This window comes from Danio rerio, chromosome 12 (assembly GCF_049306965.1).
Source record: "Danio rerio strain Tuebingen ecotype United States chromosome 12, GRCz12tu, whole genome shotgun sequence".
Taxonomy (NCBI): domain Eukaryota; kingdom Metazoa; phylum Chordata; class Actinopteri; order Cypriniformes; family Danionidae; genus Danio; species Danio rerio.
The window spans coordinates 46,255,584-46,271,679 of NC_133187.1; the positions used below are offsets into that span (position 1 = coordinate 46,255,584).

General features: G+C 36.1%; 1 protein-coding gene across 2 annotated transcripts; it reads right to left on the minus strand.

The window, feature by feature from the left end:
- Positions 1–1,137: 1,137 nt before the first annotated feature.
- LOC103910027 (uncharacterized) lies at positions 1,138–9,502 on the minus strand. Of its 2 annotated transcripts, XM_073918903.1 has the most exons (11): positions 9,220–9,502; positions 6,287–6,385; positions 6,173–6,205; positions 3,788–4,171; positions 3,643–3,684; positions 2,395–2,528; positions 2,032–2,310; positions 1,820–1,915; positions 1,564–1,720; positions 1,355–1,434; positions 1,138–1,231 (listed from the first exon to the last, which is right to left on the minus strand). In XM_073918903.1, the coding sequence occupies exons 2-11, from the start codon at positions 6,342–6,344 to the stop codon at positions 1,151–1,153; spliced, it is 1,344 nt and encodes a 447-aa protein (XP_073775004.1). In that variant the 5' UTR covers positions 6,345–6,385; positions 9,220–9,502; the 3' UTR covers positions 1,138–1,150. The 2 variants fall into 2 exon arrangements, with proteins under 2 accessions (XP_073775004.1, XP_017210065.2); XM_017354576.4 differs by lacking the exon at positions 9,220–9,502 and having other exon boundaries at positions 6,287–6,485.
- Between the last annotated feature and the right edge of the window lie 6,594 nt (positions 9,503–16,096).

The window sequence follows — 16,096 nt, forward strand, 5'->3', positions numbered from 1 at the left end:
CAAACTCATCATATATTGCATTGCTGAAGTGTTGATCTTTTTCCCCCATTCATCTTATTCTTTATGCAATCCAGAAAGGTTTTGTTTGAGCTGTGCCTCAATACAGATTTTTTCCAGCCTCCTCATTTCACTTTTGGTGAGAAAGAGCTTTACATTTTTAATGTATACATTTAATATGCATATATTGTAAATATGATAATACTAACAAGCAAGCCCAGCCCACAAAAAAAAATAATAATATAAAGATAATACAAAAGTAACATAACACATTATTTTCCTTAAAGATTAAGTGCTACGGTGAGCAAGTAAAGATTAAGTTAACCAAGTACCACATTTAGTTACTTTTAAAGAAATAACGCAATACTGTAATATACCGTATTACATTTAAAAGTACATTATGGAAACACTGGTTACATAAGTGGGCGGCATGGTGGCCTAGTGGTCAACACTGTCGCCTCACAGCAAGAAAGTCACTGGTTCGAGTTCCAGCTGGGTCTGTTGGCATTTCAGTGTGGAGTTTGCATGTTCTCCCCTTATTGGGGTGGGTTTCCGCCGGGTGCTCCAATTTCCCCCGCAGTCCAAAGACATGCGGTACAGGTGAATTGAGTAGGCTAAATTGTCCGTAGTGTATGAGTGTGTGTATGTGAATGAGTGTGTGTGGATGTTTCCCAGAGATGGGTTGCGGCTGGAAGGGCATCCGCTGCGTACAAAATGTGCTGGATAAGTTGTCGGTTCATTCCGCTGTGGCGACCCCTGATTAATAAAGAGACTAAGCCGACAAGAAAATGAATGAATGAATGAATGAATGGTTACCACAGTGGGTGGCATAGTGGCTCAGTGGTTAACACTGTTGCCTTACAGCAAGAAAGTCACTGGTTCGAGTCCTGGCTGGGTCTGTTGGCATTTCTGTGTGGAGTTTGCATTTTCTCCCCTTGTTGGGGTGGATTTCCTCCAGGTGCTCCGGTTTCCCCCACAGTCCAAACACATGCGCTATAGGTGAATTGAATAAACTAAATTTGCCCTCGTGTATGGGTGTTTCTGGGTACTGGGTTGTGAAATTTTGCATCTCTAGTGAGGTTTGATATAAATCCTAAATGCAAAGGTTTAGTTTGTTTTATGTTTTCTTTTTCTTAAAAAAAAAACACACTGTTTACAGATTTATCTTCTGCACTTTTCTAACTTTTATCATTATGTTGTTTGGCAGACCGTATCTGACCAGCTCCTGTTTGACCTGAAATGAAGACAGACCAACAAACACAAATGACATAGTTTTCACAAATCATGAATGAGCACTACTTTTTACTATTTTAGTACTATTTTATAAGTAAACATATTTGTGATAAACATGACGTACTTGCTGTAAAACGATATCAGTGTTTCCATTCTGTGTGAGGTCTACAAATGAGGAAAACCTTACTTGAAGTCCAACAACTCCTAAAGTTAACACAAGCACACACAGAACACAAATAAAATACTTAGTTGTGATTGTTGGACAGAAAAAGCAAACAAAACAGACAAAGCATGGATTGCTATCAAATATATGTTAAGCAAGATAAACCATACTTTTAAAGATGTTGCTTCTTGGTCCACTGTCCACCCTGAAGGCCCATCGGCCTTGAACTCCGACATTACTGGAGGTGTTAAGGTTTAAGATGGAGCTCCCATTGATTGATCCAGGAATCACAAAGTAGTTTGTGGAGGTCACAGTGTCATAACCAGCCTGAAACGTATATAAAACAATACTCATAAAATCTGTATTTACAGAGGACATATACTGGTAGTAATAAAAAACTGAACTCTCAGTACAGAACTATTTTACCTCTACTTGGTGTCTTGTTACAGCAATGTCCCCATAATTCATCAGAATAAATGAATAGTTACCGCCTGAAATTAAAACCACTTGAAAGGATGTTTCCTGCAAGATTGACATACACAGATTTTGTCAACATTTTAAATTTTGTCAACTTTTTTGTCAACTCATTTTAAAATTAAATCATGGATAAAGTTAAAACAGAAGTCTATCAACCATACTGTGTTGGTCAAGCTGAAGTAAGCGACTTTATCCCACGTTGCAACAAAAACCCAAGAAGCAGTGAAGGTCAGATTTGGGAAATAACTGTTGATATCCTGAGTGGCGCGAGTGAGAACACTTCCATTAGTGTATTGATGATAAGAGATGACTCCTCTTACTCGGTTATCAAGGTCAGTCCAGAGTCCAGCAATTATATCTTGACTTCCAAAAGCAGGAAATGAGTAGGGAACAAACTCGGAAGAAGCCTGGCTGAATGTGAGGTGTCCATTATTATTAACCTGAAACAGGAGAAATACCCTTAATATCACAACCACAGATGCTACTGATCATGTCTTAGAATAAGGATGAAATCAAATTCTTACATAAATCTGCTGGTATGTGCGGCCAAAGAACTGAAATGGACTTAGCAGTGTAATAGCAGAGGAGCCTCCATCATCATCAGCAGGATTTATTGCATCTCCTGCTGAGGAACCGAATGTGTAGAAGATTCCTGGTGCTGCCATGTGTTAAAAAAAGCATATTTACATTAACATTTAATTAAGTTAACATTTCTCCAGAAGAAAAAATATTATCAGACATACTGTGAACTTTTTTTTTTTTTTTTTGCTCTGTTAAACATAATTTGCAAAATATTTATAAAAAATTAATAAATTGTAAGGGGGGCTAATAATTTGGACTTTTTTGACACACAAATGAAGCAAGTAAACTGAAAATGTTCACGCGTCTATTTACGCACAAATAGCATGATTTATTTCTGTGGTCTGCATCTGGTGTGAGCGCAGCATGACGGCTTATTATGTGGTCTCTGTCGCCATCTTGTGAGGGAACCGTCACTTTCCTTGGTCTGCTAAGACAGGCTGATGGCAGCCAAAGCACTGATTCTCTGAAGTTATAAATATTTTAAAATAGGCACTATCCTTATAAATTGCAGTCTAAATAGCTACATTCTTGACTAGAGAGCCTAAAGTACATTATGTTGTCCAACAGCTGCAATATTTGTCAAACTGTAGTCCTCTTCTTGCCACTTGTGAGAGTAAAGTAATACGCAAGGGTGAAGAGGCTGTAAGAGTGCTGATATTACTTTAATATATCACGGCTATCAGCCAATCAGATTCAGGAATCAGACGGAACTGTTGTGTGTGTGTGTGTGTGTGTGTGTGTGTGTGTGTGTGTGTGTGTGTGTGTGTGTGTGTGTGTGTGTGTGTTTGTGTGTGTGTGTGTGTGTGTGTGTGTATATATATATATATATATATATATATATATATATATATATATATATATATATACATATATATACAGTTAAAGTCAGAATTATCAACCCCCTTTAGGATTTTTTTATTTTTTATTTTTCCCAAATGATGTTTAACAGAACAAGGAAATTTTCACAGTATGTCTGATAATATTTTTTCTTCTGGAGGAAGTCATTTGTTTTATTTCGGCTAGAATAAGAGCAGTTATTAATTTTTGAAACACCATTTCAAAGACAAAATTATTCGGCCATCATTTTATTTATATATATATATATATATATATATATATATATATATATATATATATATATATATATATATATATATAATAAAATAATAGTTTCAGCAAAACTACTTTACCAGCTAAGGTTGTCACTGGAGTGGCAGTATTGTTCGCAACATCTGCAAAAAAAAAAAATTACATTCATTTAATGTTCCTTCCAAAAACAATCAACACCGACATATTACATAAACACATAGATGGGTGAATGCTAAATATTCTTACCTGCACAGTATGCGTTATAGCAGCCAATTGATGGGTTAACTAACTCATAGACATAATAACCTCCTGGACAGGCTTTGACTCTAATTGGACGGGCTTTAACATTACAGCAGCTGGTATCACGAGCACAGACATCTCGAGTGACCACTCCATCCTGAACTGTTGGATGTCCTCCACTCAGCCACAGGGGACCCTGAGCGCCACAACTATACATTGCAACACACGTGTCTGGCATCTGTGCACTCTGACCATTAATGAAGAGACGATACCAGCCGAACCAGTTGACATATTGGTCACAATATAGTAAAGAGCTGTTGTATGTATTCTTGGTGGATCTCCATGAATCATTCAGCACAGTGTAATTATTGCAGGGGTCATAAGAGGGGTCTGTTAAAAAGAAGTTATCAAGTTAAATAGCTGAAATTACATATTATACATTTGTGGGCTGAGATATAAAGCACCTAAAAGAGGAATAAAATAAAGTTAAATATAGCAAATTGTAGAGAATCTCTTCGTTTGGAAAATACTAAAGTCAAGAAGCCAAAGACTCATCTGAAAGGAAATGCTTGATAAAATAATTTGCATTACTATATAATTAACAAACATATTATAATGTGTATTAGATCAGTGGTTCTCCAACCTTTTTCACCAAGTACCACCTCAGAAACGAATTGTCTCTCCATGTACCACCATATTGACCCATAATAAAATACAGTAGCGTAGCAGGTCTAATTAAGCAGATACGGCTCTGCAAAGTTAAAAAATGAGGCAGATTAATTCCTATTATGATGAAAATGTATTATTGTCATTATTGGGCACTCAAAACATTGCACACAAGGGGGGGTTACGTCCCGGGAGGTACGTATTTTTGTTTTCGCAAGAGGCTGCTGTGTGCACTTTTTTGCATCTCAAATTTCTCCAAGGAGTGCCGTTCGCGTCCGTGCTGTTCTCGCATAAACCCAGCAGAGGCCCCTGTCGACCGACCGTCTGTCTGACTGACTGACTGAGGGGCCGACCAGTCAATCGGCTGACCCATCCTTTTCCTCCCCTAAACCCAACCAATTTTATTGATTGATCCGCCCACCCGCTACCTTCCTTAAACCCAACCAGCGATTTACAAAAGCCGTCCATAAAAAGAAAAGCCATTGTCTGATTTTCACTACATTTTCAGGTTTTACCACATTCTCACCCTGTTATTCCTTTGTTTGTTTTATTTTTTTGATTCTGTTTTTTCTAACCTGATTTCTGGAACCATTTTTTTTCCAGACTTGAACCTGGTCTTTGTCATGGTCAACTTGTCTCTGCATCTCAAGTCCACCGACAAACACGACGAACTAACTGGACAAACTGGTTGGGGCGAGAACGCCCTTGACACAGAGATAAGCGGTTAGCTGGCGAGCGCCAAAAGGAGCTGCGTCATACCTCCCCGTAGTGTAATAAAAAATAAAAAATGCAGCCCTGCATACCTCCGGCTATGTAATTTGCGGTCTTCAGAAACGTCCACGGCACTACGTTTTCAGAATGAGCCTGGGTTGGTTTTGAACTTCATCATCTTTACACTGCCTTATCAGCACCACTACTAAAGTAATCTGGTGTACAATTCGCTTACTTTAACAAGTTTCTTTAAGGCATTTTACTCGGTAGCCATCTATGAAACGGGGAAACATCAAATTCTCCAAAACTACTTGCCAAGCTTACGATTACATTTCATATCATGAATAACCAATAATATTAAACAACAACTGTCTCTTTCGGTTAATTTCTAAATGTTCGTATCACACAAAATCTGCAGAAACTCATGTCTAGTCCAAGCCCCTCCCCTGGAGAAGGATCATTCTAAAGCAATCCCTGATTGGCTCCTTTATAAGAAGGGGTGCTTTATTGCTTTATAGCGTTTGCCGATTGGATCCTGTATTAGAAGGGGGGGCTTTATTCACCATATAGACAGTTGCACTCTTTCCCACTCAAAAGTATACGAGTGACTTGTCTGGTGTATTCTATAGTCTTTGCTTGAACTCATCTGACCCAATGCTATCACTGTTTTCTCACGAGATGTCTCCTTTGTGTCTTTTGTTGCTTATTCTACATTCCACGAATTCCTTCCGATGGGAAACAGTTTGACTTTCTATAACCATTATGAGATTTGCACGCCATTACTCAAGCCTGTCATTAAAACAGCCTGGTTTGCATTACTTTCTGTTTGTTGTCTGTAATAATGTAACAGTATGACTCAAAGATCCGAGTCAGTAAAATGATCCAAACTTCCCATCACTAGTGAAAATAACAACGTAAAAACCTTGTCGTACATAAATACCATTTAACCTAGAATATAAAAATGAGTAAAAGCAAATTAATGAATTGCTGATTTAATCGATAATATAAAATTACCTGCCAGTAGCTTTGCAGTTGTTTGTGTTCTGACTGTTGAAAAGAAAGACTGTTAGATTCAGAAAGACACGTGTAAAAACTGATGTGGCGTAAATATAGGATACAAAACCTTACCAAGTGCCAAAACTGAAAAGAGCACCAGCAGATGTGCTAAAAGCAGAGATAATCTCATGATGATGTCAGAGATAACAACAGAATGTACGAGTCCTTTATCTGTGATCAAAGAACAATCTTCATCCATTTTTTTACATAATGTTAAGTCAGTGTTTGTAGGATAAAATCCCATTCATAAAACTGTATTCGCAGACATTTTTTTAAACTAGCATTTAATTATAAATTATGTTTAATTATTAAAATTAATTTGATAATATTGGGACTGATTAAAATGTACATGTTGTACAGACTGTACTGTAAAGTGTGTTACAATGTAGTAACATACACATTTAGAAATCAAATCGTCCATTCTGGGGTGAGTTTCCGAAACAATGACATAACTCGAGACTGAACTATCATAGTATGATGCATCATTTGGGAAAATAACGATGTAGTGAGGAGTGTTTCCCCAAACTGTAGTTTCTCTGTCACAGATGCATCATTTTAACCATGTTAGTTAAAACATAAAACCTCCATAATGACACTCTAAACCAGAGGTTGGCAAACTACGGCCCGTGGACCATATGCGGCCTGCTGAACACTTTCATCCGGCCCGCGAGGGAGTTTTTAAAATGCTGCTTCCGAGAAACTGTTTGGTTCAGAATTAGTAAATTAAAAATGCAAGTGAACACCATGTGATGGCAGTATTGCATGCAGTACAGTTAGAGCAACCAGTAGAATTAGAACACACTCTCAGATATTAAAATGCACTCGACCTTTAATGAAAATGAGTCGGGCAAAAAAATAAAAATAAATTGACTCTGAATGTCGTGTGTTTAAGGAAGAATGGACAACAAAATACTTCTTCACCAAAAGCGGACAGAAAGCGGTATGTCTAATAGAAAATATTGCTGCTTTTAAAGACTACAACCTAAGGGGCTGATCACACTGAACGCGCTTAAGAGGCGCCTCTTTTGAATGGTTTACTAATGGCCACGAGGGTTTGCGCGCTGCTTCTGCGCCCTGCACGCCTCGCGTTTCACTGCCTGCTGCGCCTCACGTTTTTACCATAGCAGACTCCAGACTTTGACACCCTCGCGAAGAAAGGAGACCAGGCTCAATGTTCACATTAACACACTCATAATAACATAACTTGAAATAACAAAGACTAATATTTATTTTCCGTTTTATGTCATAGTTTTATAATGATTGATATGAGCATAATAATACAAGCTCAAATGAGATAGTTGTGAATTTGACTCAAATTATATAATAATTGCTGGTTAAATGTGTGTATGACAATTTTTGTCATAGAATATATTTTCCACTTTAAGATTTGGGGTTTTATGAAGTTTATGGTGATTGATCTGTATATTCTAAAAACAGTGCAAATTAGATTATTGTAAATTTGACTGAATAGTAATTTTTAAGAATTATTTTTAATGTGTTCATATGATATTTTTTCTATCAGACAATAACTTTTCTATTCTCCATTGTAAAAATTATGACATTATTAGCATTATATTTGATAAGGGTTTATTTTATTGTTTTATGATGATTGATAAGTAAATTTAAATAGCAGTGCAAAATAATTTGACTTGTAAATTTTACTTAAAAGTTATTTTTTGAAGAATTTGACATGTGGCCCTTCACTTGGTTTGCAAAACTTGATGTGGCCCTAGGGTCTAAAAAGTTTGCCAACCAAAGCTCTAAACTGTGTGGAGTAGCTACTTCTTTACAGAAAAAATGATTGTTTTACATGAACTCACATTTTTATAAAATCCAATATTAGTTTTGGCAAAAAAATAAATAAATAAATAAAAAAAGACATGCATTTTCTATATTAATTGAAATACGTAAACGACACATATAGGACCTATATATGTTTTCTTTACAAATATTATTGAGAATATCCTATATAAAATCATTATGCTAACATGTATTCTAATCTTATATATAAAACATTGCTACAGTACAGTAGGCTGTTTATTAGGAAATGAAAAAAATCTACTCAATGATAATAATAAAATACATATTATTATTATTATTATTATTATTATTATTATTATTATTTTTATTATGTAGGATTTTTAAAATTTCTTAAAAAACAGCCTACTGTAAATTAGGCCTACATCCATTAACAATATAATAATAAAATAATAATAATAATAATAATAATAATAATAATAATAATAATAATATATTATTTAATATTAAGTAGGATATTGTATATTAAATCACTAAGAGTGATGACTTGAGAATGCTTTTTCTTTTTTAAATTATTCCAAGTTTAAATGTTAGAATGTTTCAGATGCAGTCTGCAAATGTTCATTGGAATGACAGATTTGGGAAATGCCAAATCAACAAACTGTAACTACGCAGCTTGCGACCTTAGCTAACAATGGTTTTCAGAAACGTACCCCTGAATGTCTGAAGACCCGAGGAACAGCTATTTCAATTTGACATAAAAATGACTGTAAAATCTATGTAAAACCCCCAAAGAAAATAATAACAAGTAACAATCAAATCTGCATATTAGAATAATTTCCAAAGGATCATGTGACACTGAAGACTGAAGTGTAATAATGATAAAAATGAATCTTTTAATAACAAAAATATAGCCCAATCATTGAGTACAAAGTACAATATTAAAAATAGAAAATAATTGTTACATTATCACAATTATTTATTTCTTAATTTATTATATAAAGTAAAAAACAATATGTATACATATACAGTTTCATGTGTCGCCTCAATGTATAGTACTTTTTTACTGTTTTAAAAAATAAAACAGACACTATTACAATCCATTTAATTAAAATATAAAACGTAGAACAAAACATTTAATGATATAATCATAATTACACACACACACACACACACACACACACACACACACACACACATTACAGAATAATTAATTTATACAATGCGGAATAAAGCTTTTCTCTTACCTCAGTTTTACTACTGTGGGTTAGCAGGAAGTTTTACTGGTTTTAAATGCTCGTGTTGACGGCAGCATTTCCCAACCCTAATCTATAGACACACCAACAGTGCATATTTTGGACGTGTCCCTTATCTGAACTATTTTGTTTGATTAGAAAGAGAATTGAACATGTGTAGTTGTGCCTAAAACCTTTGTTTTACAATCTGTTATCATGCAACTTTTAGATGTTAAGATAATAACATCAAGCTAGCCTATAGGAGCCAGAATGACAAATGTGCTGTTTTTAGAATGAACTTCATTGACACTGTTTCAGGAAGAAGACTAGAACAAAAGCAGATGAGATTACTTTGACTAATTCACAAAACAGCAGTCAATGGAAACTGCTTAGTTCAGATTTAACATCCATTTTGATTTGATTTGATTTGATTTAGTTATTTTTTTAACAGAAATAGCATACATAAAATATCAGTAACGAAAAATACATTTCAACATGGTCGAAAATATAGTGGGATGAAGCACGAGCTTATCGTTTTCCCACCCCACATTACCACATAAATCATTTGTCTATTACTTAAAGAGCCCATATTATGGGTTTTTGAAAATTACCCTCCATGTAGTGTGTAACACAGCTCTAAGTGAAGTGAAGTATCCAGCTAAGGCTTAAATATGTTAGTGTACAGTGTTTAAAACTGTTGATTCATCTATAAAAGAGTCGACTCATAGTGCTTCAAACGAGTCGCCTTGATACCGATTCATTAGGTGTTTCGCCATGACGTACGAGCGAAACCAAGTTATTCACATGCACGCGCAAACCCGGGAGATTTCAAACCTGAGGCCCCGCCCTCTGACGCAGAAACCCAGACACACACACACAAACATGCCGGTCGATTGAAGTCACACTGCAGATGGATATTATCGAGTCTCTACCCAAAGATGAAACCTCAGCATTATAACCAAGCAGTTGGAAACAACTGCAAACTACATGCTACAAAAAATACTTCATCTGCGTTTGTTAAAGGAAGGATCAGTAAAGAGTAACTTACTGATGGACGTCAGGAGGGGTTTCTTCCTCCATTTCTCAAGTGTAAGTACTTGCGATTAAAGTTGTTGCCTCGTTGACTCTAGCTTGCAAATGTATTTAGTTGTGATTTGTTACTTGTAACCGCGTGTACTGTATCAGGTTAACTGGCTATATTCTCTTATCGCGTGCAAAGCCACATTAAAAACGCGACGCGTGCTGCTTTGTTTACAGAGCTCCGTGGACGAGGGCAGTGTGTGTGTGAGTGTGTGTGTGCGTGCCCTGTCGTCTGGAGGTATTTGTGTGTGTTTGTGTGCACGCACGTTGTCATCCAGAGGTGTGTGTGTGTTTTTGTGTGTGTGTGCGCGCGCACAAGGACGAGGGCAATATGTGTGTTTGTGTGTGTGTCTTTGAAAAGAGCAGAGTGAGACAAGCTATGTGATCTCCTCGACAGTTTTTGGAGTTTTTGGTCAATAAAATAGTTAGTCGTCTGTATTTTCAAGTCCATCGACTGTATTTACATTCACTAACTGGCAGCTAAAATCCACGCCTACACTATCGAGCGTGTATGAACTGTGATTACTTTTATATTGCTGATTAGCTGTTGGGCATTTCACTCTCTGACTGAAGGCAGTCGACCAATCGCGACAGACTGTCATCGGTCCAATTAGCGCAGATTAGCTTCACGCTAAGGAGGGGTTTGGGAACAAATGAATCACTGGACGATTCATACAGGAGTCGCTGGGATAATTAGGTAAAAATAAATGCAGATTATAAGACCATGAAAGTGTTTTTTTGACCTTGCATGCATATTAGACTGTTGTTGGAGACCCTTACAACCAAGATATGACCCTATTTCATATATAATATGGGCTCTTTAAACATATTTCTTCTTTTACTTTTCTCTTCTTTTTACATGAGATACATTTGATAATTTTGGCATCTTTGAAAAATTATATGTTTGATTCCATTTGTACCTTTACATTTTGTAACATAGACCCAAAAAAATAATAAATGCACAGTACTGCAAACAGCCATTAATAAAAAAAAATATGGTCACACTTTACATTAAGGTTCATTAGTTAATGTTAAGTAATGCATTTACTAATGGGAACAAACAATGAACAATACATTTACTACTGTATTTGTTCATGTTAGTTAACGTTAGTTAATGAAAATACAATTGTTCATAGTTAGTTAATGTTAACTCATGGTGCATTAACTAATGTTAACAAGCATTGACTTGGATGTTATTAATGCATTAGTAAATGTTCAATTATGATTAATAAATGCTGTACATGTGTTGTTCATGATTAGTTCATGTTAGTAAATGCATTAACTAATGAACCTTATTGTAAAGTGGTACCAAAAATATATCTTACCTTTCTGATTTTATCCTTTTTCAATCACCTTCATCATTATATTCCTTTAATAATACATACTTATCCAACTTTTTTATTGATTAATGATCCTGACATTGTTTGAGAGTCTGATCTAGACTGTTCCATAATTTCACACTACAGACAGACATACACAAACATTTTAAATTTTTTCTTGTTTTCAACCTTCTAAAATGTTGTTCTTCTCTATCTATTTCGAATTATATGTGGATAAATACAAATTATAAATGAATCAGTGTTTATTTTCCTTTGTAGGTTTGTTGAACAGAAGCAGTGAGCGGAAATCCCAAACAGAAACTCAGAAACTCCAAACAGAAACTAATCGTATTGTTGACATAGTTGAGAGTTCAACAATCTTTTAATTCGACACTTATTTAAATAAAAAAATAAAAAAATAAATCGGTAACTAACATTGACAAAAATGCCACCATGTCATGTCAATATAAATACCTGCAACAGAAATCCCTGAATGACGTCATTGGCACGCATAAACCCTCTTAAGGGAGTGTACAGTAGATTAAGTACAGAACAATAGGAAGGTATTTGTGTAAGTATAGAGTTGTTGTTGTCAATTGGCCAACATTTCATGAGCAAAGAGTGCATTTACTTCACATTACAGCCAATAGCAGAGACGCATTTTTACAGCAAATATTAAATGACCTTCAGTGCTAAACTGCTGATGGCACATCCTCACTTTCTGTTTTACGTTACAATACTTCCCTACTGATAATATTTACTAACAAGGTGAAAGTGTGGAATATTGGCTTGGCATAAAGTTTTTTGAGCATTTGGGCATCACATGACTTATAGTTTTGGCATGCACCAGTGGCTTTAAAAAACACACAATAATGGCTGGTTTCCATGGTATGGTATGGTATGATAAGGTATAAAACACATTTAATTCCATTTCCACTGCCAGAAACACTAAAACAGTAAACTGTACCATACCACCTCTCAGAAGGGTATCGACATTGCAAAAACATGCGGTCCCATTTTACAGTCTATTAAGTGGCCTTAACTAGGATGTCCTTATACTGAACATAATAATCAGTTACAATGTAATTATTTTATAATCGCATGTTTTTACATTGTACTTATATTTGACTAAATACCTGCATGTAATTACATCTGTAATAAATTTCTGTAATTACATCTATAATTGCACTTTTGACCATCCCTAACCGTACGTTCACACCAAAAGCAGGCGAGAGCGTCAAAGTTGACAGAAGTCATTCATTTTCAATGACAGCCAGCGGGGATAAGCGGCAAGGAGCAGCGCTGTATGTCTTCCTCGGTGTGGGCGTTGAGGAGATTTGAAATCAAGTTAACTTTATGGTATGAGCTATGACGCAGTTTGGTGGCAAGCAATAAGAATGAAGAAGTCCACTGCTTGAGAGGAGTTCAGAGAACACAGACCTGTGAACTTTGGTTCCGACCAAAGTTGTTCCCAAGGGTTTGATTATTGCGGTCGCCGGATTTTCAATTATTTACAATGTTTTCTTACTGGAACATGCATTAAATGTTTCTGGCAAGTTACTGATGTACATTAATGTTATATATATATATATATATATATATATCTTTAAAAAGGCCGGAATCTCATGCGACAGTACAAAACAGTATTGCTGCTTCAGTATATTTCAGACACATTGGATAATTAAGTAGAGCAAAGCCACACCACACGCAACTTGATCTTCCATTGTTAAATAAGTTAGATAAAAAGTGCGCACATTTTGACGCTAGAAAGCACGTTTTATGCAGGAATGTAACTAATTTGCTGCAACTGCCCCTTTAAATATCAGATCTAAGTAGCGAATTTTGACGCTCTAGCTGCTGGAGCTGAAGGCAGACAGTGTTGTCGCCTGGGCAGCCAGAGCGACCTTTGATGCTCTCTCTGCCTTCGGTGTGAACGCACAGTTAGACCAGGGGTGCCCAAACTCTTATGAAGGGCCAAAATCCAAGCTTGATTGAGAGCTGTGGGCCGAACTGTATTACATTAAAGTTGCCATGGGAAATTTCTTAATTTATTTAATAATATTTGTAAATAATTAGCAAAAATTTCGTCAACCATATTTACTAACGCATTGTAGTGTAAAAAAAATGTATATTAATTTTAACGTATTACAATAAAACCCATAAAAGAGTCATGCTCCACTATAGTCATGCTGAATCTGCCTTTGCCTTGATTTGCATGCTGTTATCTTCTGACCTCCGTGAAGTTGGCACCCCATAAAAACAAATAATCCCCAAAACTATGCGTTTGTGCTATGTTTGTGTTGATGTGTGCTGCAAAAGCAAATGTTTGTGCTGGTTTGGGGTCTGAGATATTGAGCATTAATTTTTTGACCGTGTGCTGATTTGTGCCGTTAAAACAAACTCTGTATCTGTTTTCCTCGTTTAGATATAAGCTACATTTTGGCAGCCGTCACTCTACTTTGTCCCCTATTCATTAAGTGACAGTATCTACATTTCAGGAGTTCACACTTGGCTGATGATTGATTATAAGCCAGTTTGGCATGCTGTCCCTTTATTTGTCATTTATATAGGATTTATAAAGCATAAATAGTCCTCACTTTAGATTAGGTCACAAAACTGCATGAAGTTGAGTTAATAAAGCATTTATTAACATATATAGTAACCATTACTATATGCCTGAATAATAAGACATATAAATGTTGATTTCAATAGTTTATTAATCAGTTACTAACTCATCCTAAAAACCCTCAACTACTCTTAAATACAAACGGTTTGTAAATAATGCGATACTTAGTTAATGATTTATTTTTCATTACTAATCTAAGTATGAAAATACCATCATTAAACACATTATATAGGTGCTTATAAGTCAAGAATAGAGCATTTGTAGCTGTAGTTATTAACTGCTTACTAACGTTTATTAATGTAGAGTTAATGCTTAACAGATAATGAGTTCACTATTTGCTAATGCTTAATAAATGATTTATAGTGTGTAGTTATTATAAAGTGTTACCGTTTTTTCTAATTTAATGACTGTCAGCTCTTCTGTATATGTGTTGAGAGAAATTAGGAGTAACAGCTGATGTGTAAAATATGTAAAAATGACACTTTCTGCAGTTCTACTTAAATCAGTATTTCTTAAAGTTCATAAAAATGTCAAATGCATCACTGAAATGTGCTTATTCTTCATGCAATCCAGGAAAGTTTTGTTTGAGCTGTGGCTCAACTAGCACCTCAAGATGTACTGTAAAGCCTGGTTTATACTTCTGTGTCAAGTGACCGGCGTGACCCACGCCGCATGCAACGCGCGTAGTTGTGCAATTATACTTCTGCGCGCTGTCTCTGTCGGTCTGCATTAACACTTCAGAAACGCTAGTTGGCAGTGAGGTGTTAATGTTCCTCTGTGTCGAGTTTCTTCTCTGCTGTTTTGCTTTTTAAACTCAAACTCGCTCATTTTGAGGCAGGAACCGGCGGACTTTAACTATGAGGTAAACACAAAACCAAACTTTCCATCAGGAGCTCCTTTACAGAACTCCACACTTGTAAACAATTGCTCTATTGGGCTCGAGTCCAGCTCGCGCCATTCGCGTGGCTCTCAGTCCCGCCCAGACTCGTCAGCGCTACCAAGCCGACCAAACACAGAGCTTACGCTACGTGTCGTTGCGACGTGTAGTTACAATTTTTGAGAGGTGCACGTCAGCGACGCCGACGGCCATGGCAAAGGGCTACGCATCAGCGCCGTAGCATACGCCGGTGTTTGACGCAGAAGTATAAATCAGCCTTAAGTGTCCTCCATTCCCTCCAGCCTGAGCTTTACATTTCCTTTTTGGCACAAAAAGGCTTCATATTTTTTCAATAATACAAGATATATACATATATTCATTTAAAGGGGACTTGACTTTATTATATCTATTAAATTCAGATATACATGCTTTAATGATTTCATAGATGGAAGATAATCTTTGATGATTTTTGGACACTTTTAGTCAAAGCAATTTAAACTATACTTTATACAGGCTACGCAGGTATAAGTTATGGTTTTAATGAGTATGAATGAGACTGAGATTATTTTCATTAATCATAGGTTCAGCAGCTTAGGTGGTCAGAGTGTCAGGGTTTATTTTGCAGAGTCCCGCTCAGCAGGGCTGAGAATTCAATACCTGTGAATCGATTCATTTGTTCTGAAACAGAGATTACAATCGTTACATTGTTGCTCTTTGCTCTTGGAGCGGTTCGCTTTCACATTGCAAAGTTTCTAATTGGACCAAAAGAGCTAAAACAAGTCACGTGTGAGTAAACTCTCCTCACATTGGTGTCAGTGTTCAGACGTGTCTGAAGAGTGAGGAGAGATGCGGCGGGGAGGGGTGAGAAGGGTCCGTGAGGACCGTGAGGAAGACGCGAGATTACCTGGAGATTATCACTCGTAATTCCCTACTCATAATTCTCTCTCTTTATATAGCCGTATGCCTATTACATATCCATAAAACACT

Bases quoted from the DNA above. Each gene is read 5' to 3' on its own strand.
- LOC103910027 (XM_017354576.4), bottom strand. From the start codon at position 6,458: ATGGGATTTTATCCTACAAACACTGACTTAACATTATGTAAAAAAATG. The intron at 3,685-3,787 runs GTAAGAATATTT...TTTTTTTTGCAG, and splicing joins CTATAACGCATACTGTGCAG to ATGTTGCGAACAATACTGCC. The intron at 1,721-1,819 runs GTAAAATAGTTC...TATACGTTTCAG, and splicing joins TAACAAGACACCAAGTAGAG to GCTGGTTATGACACTGTGAC.